Genomic DNA, 20584 nt, shown 5'->3' on the forward strand with positions numbered 1-20584 from the left:
TATTTTTACTGGTTCAACTTTTGACAGTAGACTGACCTTCATTTTGAAGGTATCCATGGCAACCACATATTGGTGACTTTAAACATAACCTTTCCATTCAAAATCGAAAAATTTTCCCGTTGAAAATGAATAATTATAAAATTATTGGAAGGGCTGGAGAAGGGGCACACGGGTTTGTTTTTAAAGGAATCGATGTAAGAACAGAAACTCTAACAGCATTAAAGAAAATAACCATAAATCCAAATAAGGACATTCCCAAACCCGTTATGAGAGAAATACTTGCTTTGCGCGTTTTAAAACATCCAAATGTAAGTTGAGACTTAAAATTTAAATTGTGGTAATTTTTTTGATATTTAATTTATATAAACAATTCGTTATTTTGTAACATTACATAAGATTGTTACACTTTTCAACTGGTATAGTTACAAGGTTTTGAATTTGATTTTAATCATTTGCACTATCAAAAATTGGTAATTACTTACATTAGTGAGGATAGTCGGATTTGTCTGAAATTTGGACAGTGGATTATGTTTTATTTTTTATTCACTTTTCAATCTATACATTTTTTTACGCTGAGCTATAGTTTTTCTGTATTTCGCATTTAAAAAACTGATATTTTGACATAAATTTCAAGATGCCGCCGCCATTACAGCTGCTGTCAATGATGTGCGTGTGCGTAGTACATACTTCTTGATCCAATGTTGCCACACTTTTTAAATATATTGTTTATTGTGAAAATATTTCTCAAGCTTCTCAAGTACATATAATAATAAATAATGATAATGAGTATCATTTCCGTTTTCTGTTTCTAAAGGATTCGTATAACTGTATTTCATTTGTTATTCACTTATGTTATTACATATAGATTATAGTTTATTTCGTTTTATGTTGTATTTAGTTGGATGCATTAGTTATTAACTTCTTTATTAATTTACATAGTTAGATGTGATTATATTAATTAAGATTAGGTTTTAATTTGTTTTTTTTATTGGTACCCCACTTTGCTTATTTAAAGTACGCCGTAGCGTGTTTAAATTCAACTTTCAAAAACGCGTGTGTTTTAAAGTTACCCTGGCAACATCAACAGTTTTAAATATTTAGCTGACTTGACAGGAGTACATAACTTGTAATGTCAAACAAATAATATAGGAATAAAATATTAGTAACAAATATTTCAAAAGCTTTATTCAAATATTTGGAAATCTCAATTGTCCCAATCTTTTAATCTTATACTTACTTAATATACTATACTGATAACGAGTTTTGCAAAAATATTTCCGAGTATTTCGTTTTATGTTGTATTTTGTTGGATGCATTAGTTATTAACTTCTTTTTTAATTTAAAGTTTTAGATGTGATTGGATTAGTTTAGATTAGGTTTTATTTTGTTATTTAATAGTCAATAATGATTTTTACAAAAACACTAATTTTGCAACCTGACAACAGTGTTTAAAACTTAATTTCAATATATTTACTCCACAAAAAGCAATATTAAGTCATATGTGGTACACTTTTATTAAAACTAGAAAATTTAATATATTTACTCCGCAAAAAACAATATTAACTCATATGTAGTATACTATTATTAAAACTTAAATTCAATATATTTACTCGGCAAAAAAAACAATATTAAGTCATATGGAGTCTCTTATTAAAATTTAAATTCAATATATTTACTCCGAAAAAACAAATATATATGTGGCAACATTGAACTTGCGCAGAATATTGTATATTGTGCGCAAACGCGCTTGACTTGTTTTTCCAAATAAATAAATTTTGGCCATTTTACAATATTTTATATTTTTGGATAATTTAACGGGGAAAATGATTGGTATTTACAATTGATTTATAAATTTTATGTAACTACTAAGGCTATTTCGTCTTTTGATAACATTTTTCTCTTGTTAATTTTTGATTTCCTATACTTTTTATGATTTTTTTTTCAATTTTTGTTACATTTTTTCACTTTTTGTATATTTCCGTAGACGTAAACATGAAAATTTTGCTTTTTTTCTATTTTTTAGGCTAAGTCCAACAAAAATTCGCATTTTTAGGGACCCTCACTAATGTAAACAAATACCCAAAAATTTGCTAAAAGAATCCACCACCATTGCTTAACTTTATTTTTTTTTCATCGTACATTGGTCTTCCTATTTTGCTGTTGTAAGATAATAGTTTTCTTTGTTTTTGACAGCTCATTCGTAAAAATAATTAGTATAATGATATATTGTATTCGTGAATTATTGAGTAGTGCGGAAACGGGCGTAGATTTACCTCCTGCACTTGTAACTCGAAACGAGTGTGGATCGTCTTAGTGTTCTTAAAGTTTTTTCCGGATTTGGTCCGCGATATTCTGTTATAATTCACGAATTTTCGACTCATTATCACGATACAATACCGGTTTCCACATTTGGATAAAACGGTCAGTTCTAATATTAAAAGTTTCGGTTTTGAGTTCAGTCACTTGATTGTAAAGTTTATTTATCTGTGTTCAATGTCATAAGTTTCGTATCTGTTTGGGTCCATTCTAGTCTGGATTGATAAACTTTTTCACGAACAATTGCATGTTGTATACAGTTTTGTTTCTGGGTTCCGAAGAGAGAATCCATACTGCAGCCTATAAATATATCTGTCCTTTATACCCTTGTAAAACACAAGTCGCAAAAGTTTACATTTCCAAGCATAATTTGTCGCATTTCTAAACGGTCCATACGAGCCCCTTCCCATATCAGTTGGCCCAACATTAGATTGATAAGAAAGTTAAATTTTAGAGAACAAAAATAAAAGCGCAGCGCAAAGTTTTTATGCATCGAACAACAGAGAAAATATTTTATAAAATAATGAAAACTATTGATTAAATAGAATAATAATACTGTCTCCAACAAACACATCAAATCTGAACTCATCACTCCATTTTATTGAATCCCATTGCAACTGAGTCCATTCTTTATGTTCTTTTGACCATCTTAGTCTATTTTTCCTATGTTGTAATGTTAAAAGTAGCTTTTTCTTAGCCTAAAATATAATGAAATTTATTAAAAACAATTCGTACTCATTTTTTCAACTACAAAACTTACTTTGTAAGTACTAAATCCTAAAATGTGTCTTCCAATAACGTCACTCCATAAAACGTTTAACCCCATATAATTTGCTCGTCGATTTTTCACTATAATGCGTCTTAATGCCCTTTGATCTGATTCGGTTATTTTACTAACAACAGAGAAAATATTTTATAAAATAATGAAAACTATTTATTAAATAGAATAATAATACTGTCTCCAACAAACACATCAAATCTGAACTCATCACTCCATTTTATTGAATCCCATTGCAACTGAGTCCATTCTTTATGTTCTTTTGACCATCTTTGTCTATTTTTCCTATGTTGTAATGTTAAAAGTAGCTTTTTCTTAGCCTAAAATATAATGAAATTTATTAAAAACAATTCGTACTCATTTTTTCAACTACAAAACTTACTTTGTAAGTACTAAATCCTAAAATGTGTCTTCCAATAACGTCACTCCATAAAACGTTTAACCCCATATAATTTGCTCGTCGATTTTTCACTATAATGCGTCTTAATGCCCTTCGATCTGATTCGGTTATTTTACTTTTTCGTACATTTCTAGGTTTTGTGATGACCGAACCTGTAGTTTTGTATCTTCTGCCTATATTTCTTACACTATAGCGTGACAATAGCAACATATTCGCAATTTCCGAATTGGACTTTCCAGAATTAAAAAATCTAATAATGATTGAACAAATTTTCTCATCAATAACTTCAAACTTCACCTCGACCCATTGTACAATCCACAAACGGCAAAACGCTTTACAATACTACAAAATACATTTGACATTAACTGACAATATTGTTTTGATGTCATTTTTCCATAGCTACCTCTGGATTTAACGTAACTATGAAAAAATCAAAGTATGTTGGCATAAGTGAATATATAGCCAGGGCACAGAATAAATAACAATCAGAATGCCCACTCTCAGATGCCGCCTTTGAAGTTTGTCAGCAGCACGCGATCGCCATATTTTAAACGGAAACATAGACTCGAATTGAGAAATTTGTGACAAGCTACGACGTTTAATAAATTAAAACTGGTTAATTTTTCTATGCACACAAGATAAAATGTCACTGGACAGCACTGGTTCCGTTTAAAACATGGCTGATTCCGTCTGCGGGAACGAGATGCGCGTACTTATTTTTTCAAGCACAGTGGGCATTCTGATTGTTTATTATTCTGTGGCCAGGGTTTAGCGAAATTTTTTATTGTTGAAAATAAATAAAAAACCATACGGGTAATGTTTTAAATAAATATTAACAAAAATGCCATATTAATTAATATGGGAACTTATAAAAACATGCAGAGTATAATTTGTTTATGGTAATCGACTTAAACTGCAAATTCCATAGGTGGGCCAACTGATATGAGAAGGGGCTCGTATATAGCCCTTTCTCATATTATTAGATTAACGCTAAAGATTTGAGATTGGCCTGAAAGTAAACTGACATTATTAAACTGATGCTGAATTAGTTGCATACCAATAAGTGACTTATTTTAGTACAATTAATCGCTGATTGTTATGTTACAATTATTGAATATATCTGTTTGATTGATTTGTAAAGAATTCATAAACAGTAATAAAAAGTACTTAAGGTGTTCAATACACTATCAACTTCCAACTTCAGTATTTTAATTAAAGTGATTTATCTCCAACTTCGATGATAGAAAATTGTAATTCCTAGCAAAGGAATGAGAAGAGTATACAGGGTGTTTCAAAAAGATTATGTCATAAATTAAATCACGCATTCCGGGGACAAAAATAAATTGATTGAATCCAAATTACCTTAGTACAAAAGTGTACATAAAAAAAGTTACAGCCCTTTGAAGTTACAAAAAAAAAACTGTTTTTTTTGCATTATCTCCTAAACTACTTGACATTTTGTAATAAAAACGGACAGGTTACTTTCTTGTTCTGAAAGCATTTTTCATACAAAAGAAACAACAAAATCTAAGCGCACAGAAAAATTTTAAGGGGGTGTGCAACCCTCAATCCCCCCAAACTTTTGAGTACGTTCAAATCAAATGAATTTTGTGGCATCATTAGTTTAACACATTATTTTTAAAATTTTTTTGCCTCTTATCACTGTTTTTAAAAAAACAGTTTTTATTGAGTTACGGCCCTTTTCATTAACCTTTACAAAATTACGTGCAACTAAATAAATGGCTTAAATTAATTAACAAGTACAAAAAATGTCTATAACCTCTATAAATATGATATTCTAATAATTATTCTAACCCTCAATTATTGTTGTTCCTCCTCTATTGTTACAGAATACACTTTCTCTTTCATAAACCCCCAAAAGCAAAAGTCCATGGGGTTAAGACTTGGACTTCTGGGTGGCCAAGAAATAGGTGCGTCACGACCCCTTTCAATCCACCGACCAGGATACTGCCTGCAAAGGTATTCCCGAACTTCATTACTGTAATGCGGTGGAGCGCCATCTTGTAGAAACCACATATTTTGCCTTATTGCAATATTCACTTCTTCCAAATACTCCTGTAAATCGTTTGCCAAGAACTGCAAATAATTATCACCATTTAAATTGTTGGGAAGAAATACTGGGGCTATTAGATTGTTATCCACAATTCTTGCCCAAACATTAACTTTGAAAGTCCTTTGCTGATGAGTCGTTTTTTTGGCGTGAGGATTTTCGTCGGCCCAAATGTGCTCGTTATGATGGTTTGTTATTTCATTTCTACTGAAGGTAGCCTCGTCGGTAAACAAAATATTTCTAATAAAATTAACATTTCGAGTGTTTTCCATTAACAACCAATCGCAAAATCCAATCCTTTTAGGTTAATCTTCAACCGATAACTCTTGAACCGTTGTTAAGTGATAGGGTTTAAGTAGCTGAACATTCAAACGCCTCCAAACCCTTACGTGAGGAACATTTAGTTGAGCAGCTATTACCCTTGTACTTGTTCCAGGGACTTCTTCAATGATTTCTAAAATGCCTTCATCAGTTGCATCCATTATTGGACGACCACTATTGCCAGCAACTTGCGCTTGGAATGTACCAGTTTCCCGTAAACGACGATCAATGGTCAGAAATAATCGTCTATCGGGTGTATTTCGATTGAAGTATTTTACTGCATAGCGCCTTGCGGCTGCTGCACTATTTCCTTGACATTCACCTACGATATTCCCAATAGTTTATTGAAATCATAATTTAATCTGATCCAACTTACCCAAAGTTAAATGCATATCTGCCATTTCCTGAAATGTGTAGGCCATTGTAATATCAAAATTTTTAATATTAATCTTATTCACACAATAAATGATAGCTTCAAATTATTGACTATTATTGATGGAACTGTTTGTAATTATTGTATCCGTAGAAACTAATTGTAATTTTATGGCCAACTAGGAAAAATTTGTTTTTCGACAAAGTGATAAGTAGCAAAAAAAGTTTTAAAAATAATGTGTTAAACTAATGATGCCACAAAATTCATTCGATTTGAACGTACTCAAAAGTTGGGAGGATTTAGGGCTGCACACCCCCCTTAAAATTTTTCTGTGCCCTTAGATTTTGTTGTTTTTTGTTGTATGAAAAATACTTTCAGGACAAGAAAGTAACGTGTCCATTTTTATTACAAAATGTCAAGTAGTTTAGGAGATAATGCAAAAAACAATTTTTATTTTGTAACTTCAAAGGGCTGTAACTTTTTTGTGTACACTTTTGTACTAAGGTAAGTTGGATTCAATCAATTTATTTTTGTCTCCGGAATGCGTGATTTAATGACATACCTTTTTGAAACACCCTGTATTATGTAGTAAAAAACTATATGATATAATCAATATAAAAAATCTTGCACAAAAGATCGCTTCCATAGATGAATGAATCGTTTCACAAAGGTCGTAATGTTTTTAGGTTAGATGGAGCGCCTTATCATTCATCCAAAAGCATTAAAAGTTTGCAAATTAAATTAAATTGAAAAATATCTTAATTTTCCTAGAGCAAAAATTTCTTTATTACCCTGGCACGGCAATTCGCTAGAGTTGAATCTCATCGAAAATGTTTAGGAGTGCCTAAAATCGAAAAAGGCCAAAAAGATTATAAAAACAAGGTTTAATTGATAGAGGGAATCAAATATTTGGCTTCAGATGGTTCTAAAGCTGTAAGCTGTAACCTAATTAAAATAACGCATAAGTTTTTACTTTTATTTAATACAAATAGTTTTAAAACTGTGTGCACCAGTTGTCAAAAGACACTGATAGTCGCTATATCAGTGTCTTCCCAGTGTCTAAATTCCAGTAATAAATAATTTCAGTAAAACATAATGACGGTATTAGATTTTTGTTTTGATACAGGGCAGCGACAGCCGCTTATACGTATTTCGACCTCTTTAGGTCTCCTCAGAGCGGTATAGCCACTACCCTGAACCAAAACAAAAATCTTTCCCGTCCTAGACAATAGTTATCAAAATAACTATATACGGACGTTACTACGCCATCTAAAAACAAAAAGAGAAATCAAACGATTTCTACCTGGCGAAACCGAATTCAAATTGTTCCCACTGTGGTTCCTAAAACTTGCGAAGCAAACAGCTTGATAAATTACTCGGCCATTGAATCTAAAATTGCATTCCACATGCCGTTCATCATGGTCAAAATTCGTAGTGAATTCAGTTTCTGGTACTCCTACCGAAGTAAAGTAATAAAACATAATGACGGTATTAGATTTTTGTTTTGATACAGGGCAGCGACAGCCGCTTATACGTATTTCGACCTCTTTAGGTCTCCTCAGAGCGGTAGTTTTTTATTACACTTCGGTTGGAGTACCAGAAACTGAATTCTCTACGAATTTTGACCATGATGAACCATGTTTGATGACCAAGTTTTCGGAAGCATAGTGGGAAAAATATGAATTCGGTTTCGTCAGGTAGGAATTTTTTGATTTCTCTTTTTGTTAATTTCAGTAAACCTTGCAAACAATGTACTATTATGATATTGTACGCCAGACTAAAATATGACGGTATGATATTTTCAACTTAATATTTTTTATTGCAGATCGTAAGCTTGCTAGAAGTTTTTACAGTGGGAAGTTCTGTAGTTTTAGTAATGGAATATCTACCTATGTCCTTGTACGAAATTCTCAAGAACAAGGAGCTTACATTGATGCTAGGTCAAATCAAAACATATCTTAAGATGTTATTAAGAGGAGTCAATTATATGCACCACAATCATATAATGCATAGGGTAACAGTGTTTTATTTTGCTTATTTATTATTTTTCTTTATTTAATGTAACCTACAAAACTCGATAACTCTTCGGTAAGGGATTTGGAACCGTTAGGCCTTTCTGTGATAAAGATGGATTCATTGTCTACCTTATAATGGGACCAAAATGGATCAGAAACAAACAAATAAATGATCTTGAGTCACCTAAAAACTATGGAATTTAATCCCGTCACAAGCTTTATTAGAATATAGAAACAATATAGAAACAAAGGACTTAGACCCTGAAAGTCTGTATGAGGTAATTAAAAAATATATTCATGAAGCGGCAAATGAAGCACTGGGAAAAGTTGAAAATCGGAAAAAAGGAAAACCTGAATGGTTGTCAACGGAACTAGAAGAGAAAGTTCTCAAGAAAAAACAAGCATATCACATATGGCTTCAATCCAAAGATCCTCAAGACAGAGAAATATACGCTAAATGGAATAGAGAAGTTAAAAAAGACGTGGATAAGGCGAAAAATATAAACTGGGAGGCTAAGTGTGATGAACTGGACAGATTTATGGGTGGAACAAAAGTGGCGCAAGCTTGGAAAACATTAAAACAGTTTAGGAAAAATGAGAAAAATGAAGACAACATTTCTCTCATAAAGTTAAATGAATGGGAAGAATATTATACGAAACTGCTGAAAGAGGATAGAGTAGAGTACAGATGGGAAAAGATAAGGGAATTAATAGACAACAGAGACGAAAGACAGGAAATCCCTATAATAACATTTTCTGAATTGACGGAAACCTTAAAAGAGGTTAAAAACGGAAAAGCCGCAGGGCCTGGAGACATTCCCATAGAGCTGGTTAAATATGGGCCGACTGCACTTTTAGAATTAATAGTAGACCTTTTCAATAAATGTTTGTGTGGAGACCAGGAAATTCCTAAAGATTCGAATAAATCTTATATAAGCTCCATATATAAGAGAGGGAATAAAAGAGACTGTTCCAATTATAGAGGTATTAGTGTGACGAGCTCTGTGGGCCGGTTGTACGGCAGAATATTAAAGAAGAGGGTTGAAAGACAGATACAAGATATTGAAGAACAAAGCGGCTTTCGTACCGGGAGATCCTGCCTTGATAATATATTTATCCTACGACAAATAATTGAAAAGCGTGTCGAAAGAAGTAGAGAGACCCATTTGGTATTTATAGACCTTGAGAAAGCATATGATAGTGTCCCGTTAAAGAAAATGTTTGAGGTCCTCAAAAGGTACGGATTGGATTCGACGTATATCCGAGCGATATATAAATTGTACGAAAATGCAGTTAGTTGTGTAAAATTGGAACCAGAACCTCAAATGAATTTAAAGTCACTAAAGGCCTAAAGCAAGGATGCTGTTTGTCACCAACACTCTTTAAAATATACGTCCAAGAAGCATTGAGGAATTGGAGAAATAAATGTAGATTTATGGGCATCGAAGTGGGACAAGAAACTCTGTATACATTGTTGTTTGTAGATGATCAGGTGGTGGTTGCAACCGATGAGGAAGATATAAATTATATGAATCGAAAATTATTTGAGGAATATGCCAAATGGGGACTTACTGTAAACATAAGCAAAACAGAATATTTAAAAATTGGAGGAAATACCACAGATCTGAGGCTTGAAAACGCAGTCATAAAAGGCTGCAACCAGTATAAATATGTAGGAAGCATCATATCAGCAGATGGCAGAGTTAAGATAGATGTACAAAACCGAATAACCCAAGGGAAAAAATGCATCCGAATACTGAATTCATTACTGTGGTCTAATAAAATAAAGATGCATACCAAACTTCGCGTATACAGAGCAATTGTAGAACCAATTACCACATATGGTGCCGAATGTTGGACGATGACAAAGAATGAACGAGATAAAGTAGACGTTGTGGAAATGGATTATGTTAGAAGGTCATGTCGAGTATCGAGAATGGAAAGAATCAGGAATGAGGAAATACGAAACCGTACAGGAATTAGAGATACTCTTTCAGATAGAATACAAGGAAGGCAATTACAATGGTATGGTCACGTGATGAGAATGGAGGAGGAGCGGTGGCCAAAGAAAGCCTTAATGTATGTTCCGCCAGAAAGAAGGAAAAGGGGAAGACCACCAAATTCCTGGAGAAGAGAAATTACAAAAACAATGCAATCTAGAGGCTTAGAAGAGGGAGATTGGAGAGATAGGAAAAGATGGAGGCTGAAATGCGGGGAGCGGCAATCACTGTAGGACCCCCGTTATATGATGATGATGCACAAGCTTTATTTCTAAAGATGGCAAAACCATGATGAGACGCGAGAAAGAGCGCAAAAGTTCCAGCGAGCGATAATGAGCGCGGTAGTAATGCAAAAATTTAATTATCGTACTTATTAGTACGATTGGGTCTCACTGCACTCCATTTAAATTTGTTTTTACCGTAAAATCTCGTAGGCACTTTAACGTTTACCATGTCACCAGAATCTCTCACTCGAATTTCATTTTGACCATCAGTTTCCGCTTTATCAATGTCTTCCGCTTCTTTGCTATTTTCGTTCTGAATATCTTTGTTTTCATCTATATCAAAATGTTCTACCACTTTATCTTCTTCACTTTCTGAATTATCTTCTGGCTCTTGGTAACTTTCTTCGACATTATTTCTTCCAACTCATGTAGTTTCAAATACTTTCGTTGCCACTTCTGTCCTTGGCCCCTACCAGTACTGGGCTCTGGAGCATTCATAATTTTATTCTATAACAATACAAGCTGAAGAACAGAAAAGCAGCAGGTAAAGTTGGGATACCAAACGAATCACTGAAATATTGTGGAGCAGAAATCACAGAACAATTAACAATATTAATTAATAAAATTATAAAACACAATAAAATAGCGGAATTCCACTATTCAAAAAAGGAGATAAAAATAGCCAGAAAACTACAGAGGTATAAACTTGTTAAATATTAAATTTTAAATTAAATTTTACAACTAAAATTTTACAAGAACTAATGAATCAGAGGATAAGTTTAGCAGATGAACAACAGAGTTTTCGTAGTGGAAGATCGTGTACAGATGCAATATTCGCAAATTACTGAGAAATCACTAGAGTATAATAGACCAGCATTTCTGTGTCTGATTGAGCTAAAGAAAGCGTTTGACAGAGTAAGACTCAAAGATGTAATCCACCTTCTGTATAATAGAGAAGTTCCCCTAAATATTATAAAGACTATCACAAACACCTACCAAAACAACAAAATGGAAGTCATAATAAATAGACAACTTACAGAACCTATAGAAATAGGCAGGATGCTCTTCAATTTAATCATGAACGAAATCATCAAAAGCGTTAACAAAGGAAGAGGATACAGAATGGAAAACAAAGAAATAAAAATACTCTGTTACGCAGACGACGCAATATTGACAGCCCAAGATGAAGATAGTCTGCAAAGACTGGTCCACAGATTTACCATAAGAGCAAAAGAATTTAATATGACAATCTCATCTCAGAAAACTAAAACAATAGTACTTAAAAAAGAACCAACCAGAGATGTAAAAAAGAAATGGATGGCATCGGTATTGAACAAGTAATGGAAATAAAATACATGGGAATTATACTGTCCAGCTATGGAGACCTGGACAAAGAAGTGAGAGATCAAGTAGAAAAAGCAAGTAGACTGGCAGGATGCCTTAATAACACTATAAGGCGAAACAGGCACATTAATACTGAGGTGAATTCAAGAATTTATAAAGCCAGTGTAAGAATGACGTATGCCTCAGAAACAAGACTCGATGCAGAAACAACGAAAAGGCTACTGGAAACGGCAGAGATGAGAGTACTGAGAAGAATTACAGGAAATACGCTGAGAGATCGAAAGAGAAGTGAAGACATTAGAAGAAAATGTAACGTACATTGTATAAATGAATGGACACAAAATAAAAAAAAACAATGGAATATCCACATAAGCATAATGGAGAAGACCCGTGTCGTCAAAATAGCACTGCAAAGCGTTTGTGCCCTCCAATTAAAGAACTGGCAGGACGCTGGTCTACCTGGCCTTTCGGCTATACGACCGTTAACGAATCGACTGCCCCTACGAGTCCGACACCAAAATGAAGGTGCCACGCCACGTATACCAGAAACGTTTCGTGGGGCTTCACCTTCCCCGTAGTATAATACCTGTGTTGCGATTACCGCACCTACCCGTTATCCCACCCACGGGGGGATAGGCGAAGCAGGCAGAGGAATTTCTACCTCGCACGTAGACAGGTCGCCGCCGAGGATCTCTCCTCTACCACTCTTGAATCTCCCGACGGGTACGTGCCGGGGCACCCACACCACGCTTGACGCAAGGCCAAGAAAGGTATGTACGGGCCCAGCTCGTTCAACCTCGCCAGGTTCTCTTGGAATGAGAGTAGAGTGGTCCCACTAGAGTCTCGTCTCGGATACTAGGAATGTAGACCGGTGACCGTGTCGCCTAAGCGACCGTGTGCGTTTCTACAAACCCGACACCTCAAGCGACGGCTCTCCACCTCTCAATTCCTACCCATTAGTCGCCTCTTACGACAGGCAGGGCCTTCTGACCTCGGCCGTATTCTTATCTCCGCGAGCCGAACGGAGCGTCAAAATAGCAAGAGATAAGTCACCAATCGGCAAAAAAAGTATCGGACGACCACTCAAAAGATGAAGTGACAACCTTTCATAGAGGTATTAATCCGCCAATGAACAAGCAGAATTGCTTATAAAAAAAGAAGAAGAAGAAGAACAATACAAAATACGTCTAAATAAGTGTGTAAAACATACAATTTTTATCAACATAAAACTAGGATTATGAAATAATATAACTTACCAGAAACACTTATTCAAACGTCTGAATAATAATCACGATTTGTTACGCTTTCCATTTCCAGGGGTACTACTGTACCCCAACACGTCTACGTAGCGTAGGGTATCGGGAGCAACTGAACGAAACATACACGCAGTGTTGCCAGGTGACATGAACCATTTTGCCGTAGGGCTAACTTGAAAAATACGGTAGAAAACAAAATACAAAATTTTTAAAAACATAATTTTTATTAAAAAATTAACCTAAATAAACTTCAAAAACATTAACTGAAATCAAAACTAAACCTAAAAAGTATGGTAAAACAAAACACAACACTGAATTATAAAAAAATCAACCATTAGATCTCGTCAATATCCGAGTTTTTAAGCTCGTAAGTTTTGCTCGTAAATGTTTTTATTAAGAAGTTTTCCCATATCATTTTTTACCTTAAAATTATAGCAACTTCCGTTGGAGCCAACGTCTCCAGCTTCATTTTCATTTTCATTTGATTTCAAGATTCCGAGAATCTTGAAATCAAATCTTAACTGTCTTTTCCTTTTTATTTCGATATACTCTGTACGAGTACAAGAAACCAATTCGCTAAGAATTTTGCTTAGTTGAGGAGATATGTTGTGGAATGCAATTTTTAGATTCCCCAAGTCTCTCATAACGTCTTTATCAACGTCTGTTTTGCCTTGCAATTCTTAGAAGGCACAGATTAAAGCGAAATTCTGAATTTGGTTTTGAAAATTAGTTTACGATTATATTATCAGATGTCGCTATTTGCGTCTATACGAAGCCATGTTAGAGTTGCTTCCTAAGACAGAAAATATTTATTTTCACGTTCAGAGCGATTGCGAAAGCCGTTCTGATGAGGCCTATTAGGCCGAAATACGTATAAGCGGTTGCGCAAGCGCCCTGTACGTAAAATCAAATCTTAACTGTCTTTTCCTTTTTAAATAGAGATAAATTGGGGAACATATTTAGTCCACTACCATAATTCATTTCACTTACTTGACTCCAAAATGCTAGTATATCATTAGATTCAGGCCACTCAGTGTTTTATAAAAGTCGCCACTCATTATCTAATGATTGAAGATCGCCCTGATTTATCCCAATATTGCCCAATTTTGGTGAAATATGTGCAATTGAATTAATTTTTCTACTTCGCACCAAATCAAGATTTATGAACTGCAAATATTCCAAGATGTTATTTTTTATGAGAAACCTTTTTAATAATTAGTCCAGACCCTCTATATAAAATTCTAAACACTTTAACTTTACAAATTACAAGCCATTTTTATCTACACTAGACGTAGAAATGTCAGAACCAAAATACATCTCCTGTATATTATGAATATGTACATTATGTTTTGTCAAATGCCTAAAATTAAAAAATGCGGTAGAATAAGGTGTTAAAACGGTAGAGCGGTAGATCGAGGTGGAAAACGATAGATCTACCGTAAAAACGGTAGACCTGGCAGCACTGCATACACGGTACCGAGCCTAAGCATTTTAGGAAGGCAGATGGAGGGCCTGCGCTGAATCTTTAAAATTCTATGAATGATAATAAAATTAATTTCGCTTGGGGTACTCCATTACTCTGAGTAGGGTTTAACGGTTAATCTCTTTCAGTTTGAATTTGGTCTTTAAACCATCTTTTTTTTTCAAGTGTTCCATTTCGATTAACGCCTTTGAAACACTTTATTTTTCTATATCCTTAATATTGCTATTAACTCCCATTTTGGGTAAAAAGTTGATACCTTTCTTTTAGTTTAACTTTATCATCTCCGTCTATAATACTATAGTTCAAATCTATTATAGGTCGAATGCTATGAGCAGTAAGTTGTTTTTAATTTGTTTACTTTTCTAGATTATAAACAAGTTTCGTTATTCTCGGCTTCAATTCAGAATTGTGTTGTTTTTGTTTCATTACTTCTAGCTCTTCATCATACTTTTTCTGGCTTGCCGATCATTAATCCTGCTCAGTTGATCAGTTTCAATTCTGTAAAATATTTTTTGTGGTTATTTTTTACTTCTTTACGTGGCGTTCTTTGTATTATTCTGCTTCTCTTAAATATCGCTTAATGGTTTTCATATTGCTTACGTTTGTATCCATCCTTTGAATAAAGTTCCTTATCTGTGACATTTTAATTTATCATAATAATATATAATGTGTTAGCATCACAGAGCCTAAATTCATTTTACATATTATAATTTACTCAATATACATACTTTTGTGTGTGATTTTTATTTTTTGCTAAATTAATTTTTTTCTAGGACATCAAACCGGCGAATCTTTTAATAAGCAAAAAAGGAATTTTAAAGATAGCCGACTTCGGTTTGGCGAGGATCTACGATCACGAAAAGCGGCGTTTGTATTCGCATCAAGTTGCAACGAGATGGTATAGGGCTCCTGAATTATTGTACGGATCGAGAACGTACAATATGTCTGTGGATATGTGGTCCGTGGGATGTATTTTAGCCGAAATGATAATGAGGAAACCGCTTTTTCCTGTAAGAATCAATTTTGTGTTTACAGATAAGATAAATTTGTTAAGATTACTTGACATTTCCTTCTTTAGTTGTAAAATATAATATTAAATTAAGTGTGAAAAAATTCAGCAAATATGTGGTATAAAAAGTGTATTTCAAAATTCGTGTCGGTAAATTTGGAATCTTCGACAATTAAACTTTGAGGTGGAATATGTTCCAAATTTAATAAATAAAAACAATTACATATTTCGTATGTTTAATAAAATAAGCCTAAATTAAAAAGTAAGGCGTTCTGAGTTCTGCTTTCTTTTTTTTAAGTTCGAAGGGTACACATGGGGTATCTTTCCAAATATTGAACCTGAAACATTTTCTCAGATAGTTCTTCTTCCGACAAGAAGAAGCATTACTTTTGCCGAGCCTGGATGCGTCTAAGAAAAAAAGAAAAAGGAAATCCTGGTTGCATCCAATAAACACCCAAGCGTTTAGAACTAAGATGTGACGGTTCTCATTAGTGTTGTGTATTTCTGACACCTGTTCCAATAATTCTGGTTTAATCGATATTTAAACTTGTATTTTATAGTTTTAAACTTACTGATACCATCCGATCGTAGTTTATATAGAGCGTTCTATATTTTAGGGGGAAACGGACATAGAACAGCTAGCAATTGTATTAGGAACATTAGGTACACCGAATAGTGAAACGTGGCCTGGTTTAACGCAATTACCCGACTATAATAAAATAGCTTTTACGCATACAGAACCAAAGGAATGGTCGGCGATTTTATCCGAAATCGATCCCGCGACTATAAAATTGATCAGCAAGATATTGATATACGATCAAAACAAAAGGATGACGGCAAAGGAGGTAACTATTTTTATATTCGTCAAGATGTTGCTAATAACTGTTTGTGTTTTAAATATTAAATATATTCTTCCATTAATTTCGTTATCAGAAACGGATACTTTTTTCATCTCTCTCCCTTACCTATTCCTTTAAGAAGCTTGAAATTTAGCAATTCTTTATACCTATTGGAATACTTTTCACTAGGCATTGGCTGTTCCAAAGTAATCTTGATCTAGGCATCGATGGATGTAACATCCAGACTTTCTCTAATATATAAATTTTTAATTTGATTCTTTGTTGTCAGTACAATTTTTCGACATGTTTTTGGAGTTCTTCTTAACATTTAACTGCACAACATATAACAGTCAATGATAACACTGACTTATAGGTTTTATTTTTCAAGGGTATTTTTGTGTTACAGAGCTTATCTGTTATTGCCTTTCATTTGGTCCATTCTGCTTTAATTTTTCTGCACACATCTATTTTTTTTATTTCTCCGCATCAAGTTATCTTATTTATGGCAGTAAGTTTATTTTCAAACGAACATTAATAATATTCTATGGGGGATGACGTTTTATGTGATGATGAAGAAGAGTTAGATGAAGCTTTTGTTAGAAGGGGAGGTGAGACTGGTGTTGAGGAACTATGCGTCATTTGTGGTGGAACTTTTTCTTCATTATCTTGTCTAAATTGTTCCAGTCTGTGTTCTTTTTTAGTATTTTTGCTAACGCTACATTTCTCACATTCGTCTACATTCGCTACATAAAACGATGTTTTATCTATATAGGCATTAAGTGACGCTAGTAAGCCTGGAAATCGACGTTACAACGGAAACATCCGTGATTGGACAGGCACAATGCACATACACTCCTGTGAACGGTACAATAACGCACATAGTTCGCCAAAAGTGTTGAGCCAACTTCCAATGATAGAGGCGACACTTAAAGAAGAATACACAAGGATTATAGTTATATTTTAACAAAGTAACCCAAGTGGGCGACAAGTATGGACTGACGTTGTATACAAAAAGGGCTAAATACAACACACTACGCAAAGTGCAAATAAACAGGTTATAAAATAGTACCAAAATTCACATATGAACAAAAATACATTGAACGAAGCCTTAGATCATTCACGGGAAACAAAATGTAGAATCGAAATAACCAAAGCCGCATTCTTCAAAATAAAGAACTTGCTGTGTAGCTAATATCTAAGCATATGACTTAAGAAACATCTAGTGTGATGTTATGTTTATTCTGTTTTGTCGTACGGTATTGAGGCGTGAACCTTGTCAGAGGCTATGGAGAAATGAATACAAGAATTTCATTTCAGAATATATTCTCACAATCCCGTGGACCAATCTACCAACGAATCTCTTATACAAATGAATAGCAAACGCCAAATATTGTTTACAATAATAAGACAAAAGCTGGAATGTCTTCAACATATTACAGAAACAAATATAATGTATGTTATTATCCAAGGGAAGATTGAAGATAATAGAGGTCCCGGAAGAATTTCCTTCTTGACTTGTTAACTTGAGGGAAGTCCGATTGCAACAATGATTGCCAACAACGGTCGAAACGGATGATACCAAAACACAAGAGCAGTGAGCAATAAGTTAAAATAATTAGAGCACTTTCAATTCTAAATCACTCAATACGAAGAAGAATTGCTAAATGACAAGCTCTTGCAAGGAGTTTGGAAGAACCATAGACGCATATATTGACATAGACTCTCTCTCGGCCAAACAGAGACACTGTTGTACTTACTTGATGTAAGATATAATACACAACTAACAACGACTACAAAGATGGTGTCGTCACTTAGCTCTACAGACTGCTCGGTCTATGTTAATATACACGTACTATGGGAAGAACAGCATAAGACAAGATCAGACGAAACGTATCTGTAAGGGGGATTAACATTGATATGACCAAGAGGGAAACCTGTGGAGAGATTTAATAAGTGATAAAGACAAAGAAAATTATAACGACTGTACTGATGATTTTTTTCCTCGAAATGTGGTTTTTTCTTTCTTCTGGTAGTTTTTGTTGTGGTATTAACTTATGTTATATATCTTTTATTTCATGTGTAACTTCAATGCTACACCCAGCAATAATGTTTAATAACGATTATTGTCTTAATTTATTGATTTCTTTTATAATAATAATCTATTCTAATTACCTAACGTCTATATCTCACCTGACCTTTAAAGTTATGCGAGTGATCTATGATCACAGGCCTTTACATTCATGAGCTATTCAGTCTCATAACACACCCTATATACTCATAGTTACAATTCTTTTATCAATGCAAATCCAAAAAAAAAATGTTTTGTAAACTGCCTCTATTATTTTAGGAACCAATCATGTGATTCTAATATTATGTTTTAGGCATTAAGAGATAAATTTTTTCAAGAAAAACCGTTCCCTTGCAAACTGTCACAAATGCCCAAGTTAGAAGATTGGAAATCAAACGATTCATTAAATTTTACAGAATTCGACAAAATTTTCAATTCCATAAGCGACGAGATTGGCTGCGGGGATATTATCAAAAAAGAAAGACGTCGTGTATAGTTTTCGTTTAACTGTGAAATGTCAGTTATTGGTTTTAGAAAAATTTATACACTTTTATATATTTTAGTTATACTAAACAAATTATACTTTTTTTTTCGTTAACCAATTTATATTATAACTAAACAATTTATTAAACAGATTTTAAATCCGTATAGTTTATTTAATGGCTCATTTCCTTCTTCTATTCGCGTTCTCATTGTTCTCAAACGACTATAGGTGGCAACCTGGCAACACTTGTTTTGAAAGATGGCGAACGAAATAGGGATATCATTTGTTGACATTGTAAATCTGATAGGGAATTTTTAAAAGACCCGTAGTTGAAGGGCAAGCAAGCTCATTGTTTTTAAAATTTGATGAAATTTATGCCAGTTTTAAACTCTAATTTATTCAAATTTTTGATATTCACCTCTATTTTATTAGTTATCTATTTTGACAGCAGCTGTTATTAGTTATCTATTTTGGGTTGCATGGATTAGATTATTTCCGTTAATGTTTGTCCAATCTCTTATATTTCCCAGCCACGATTTCTTCCTTCGACCTATTTTGGCGTTGGTCTCCCGCGACATTAGCCCAACCGATTCTCCATTTTACCCTTTCCAAAAAAATACACAAGGTACTTTTTTAATCATTCAGATGACAATTACAAATTTAACCCAGGTCAGGTCGATCGGATTCTTATTTTCTATTCGACAAGTCGCTTTAAATAAATGATTCATGTTGTTTACACAAGGGCACGTATGTGTAAATACTCACTATATTTTTATAATAAGTCTACTTTAATGTTTCTCAATATCTTTTCTAATATCACGTTTTGGCATTGAACTAAATTTAAATCAAAAATACGCAAGATCTAATTTACGTGAATATTTAAAAATCTCTGTAAGATACGCCACACTATGCTCCTTCTTATCTTTACAGTTCGGAATAGTTGGGGCTGGATATTCATTTTCCTTAAGACTTTTTCGTTGGTCATTCTGCAGTTCCAGCTGATTCTTAGCATACGTCTGTAGAGTCCCATTTTAACCGCTTGCAGCTTTTTTAAATCTTCCTGCTTCGCCATCCATGTTTCACGTCCATGCAGCAATAAGGACCAAACGTAGCACTTTAGTGTCCGAAGTGGTACCTGGATGTCCATCTTCGGATGGTATTGAAATTTGTTCGTTTTAAAAAAAACAGTCCTGGTGATTTCAATGTGTATCCTAACTTCTCTTGAGTGAACCAGCTGAGTCTTTACTTCTCATCCTAGATATATGTAGCTGTGAACGTTTTGAATGTTAGAATCATTTTGCATGTAAGTTCCACGCTCAAAAACTAGAGTTTTGGTTTTTGAGGACTTTAATCTGAGGACTTTATCTATTCCTATTCTGACACTTGATTCCAACAGGACATTCTTCAATATCTGTATATGTTCTTCCGATTTACATCACAATTCTGTTGATTTCGGCACCCTCTGGGCATTCCTCCAGAGATTTCTTAATATGTTCCGCATAGATTTTAAAGATAAACCCAGATAGGAAGTAGGCTTCATTTAATCTCATACATCACGTTTGTCAGTCCTGTGCGACTATTTACTATTTGTCTCACTCTCATT

At 33.8% G+C, this 20584-nt stretch overlaps 1 protein-coding gene and 1 long non-coding RNA gene across 2 annotated transcripts; one reads left to right on the plus strand and one right to left on the minus strand.

Annotated features, from left to right (window-relative positions):
* The first annotated feature begins 59 nt into the window (after positions 1-59).
* On the plus strand, positions 60-19143 carry LOC140449943 (cyclin-dependent kinase 20-like). Its single transcript, XM_072543359.1, has 5 exons — positions 60-308; positions 8085-8273; positions 15355-15591; positions 16208-16435; positions 18811-19143. Exons 1-5 carry the CDS (start codon positions 126-128, stop codon positions 18991-18993), a joined length of 1020 nt encoding a protein of 339 aa, XP_072399460.1. The 5' UTR covers positions 60-125; the 3' UTR covers positions 18994-19143.
* Positions 2996-3800, minus strand: LOC140449942 (uncharacterized). The gene is made up of 3 exons (XR_011951928.1): positions 3477-3800; positions 3077-3414; positions 2996-3014 (listed from the first exon to the last, which is right to left on the minus strand). It is a non-coding gene; the product is annotated as an uncharacterized lncRNA (long non-coding RNA).
* Positions 19144-20584: the final 1441 nt, after the last annotated feature.

The sequence above is a fragment of the Diabrotica undecimpunctata genome, chromosome 9, assembly GCF_040954645.1.
Source record: "Diabrotica undecimpunctata isolate CICGRU chromosome 9, icDiaUnde3, whole genome shotgun sequence".
Classification (NCBI taxonomy): Eukaryota; Metazoa; Arthropoda; class Insecta; order Coleoptera; family Chrysomelidae; genus Diabrotica; species Diabrotica undecimpunctata.

What these genes read in the sequence shown, in the direction of transcription:
- LOC140449943 (XM_072543359.1), top strand. Translation starts at nt 126, where the DNA reads ATGAATAATTATAAAATTATTGGAAGGGCTGGAGAAGGGGCACACGGG. An exon ending in GCGTTTTAAAACATCCAAAT is followed by an intron (nt 309 to 8,084) that starts GTAAGTTGAGAC and finishes TTTTTATTGCAG; the next exon opens with ATCGTAAGCTTGCTAGAAGT. An exon ending in AAAGGATGACGGCAAAGGAG is followed by an intron (nt 16,436 to 18,810) that starts GTAACTATTTTT and finishes ATTATGTTTTAG; the next exon opens with GCATTAAGAGATAAATTTTT.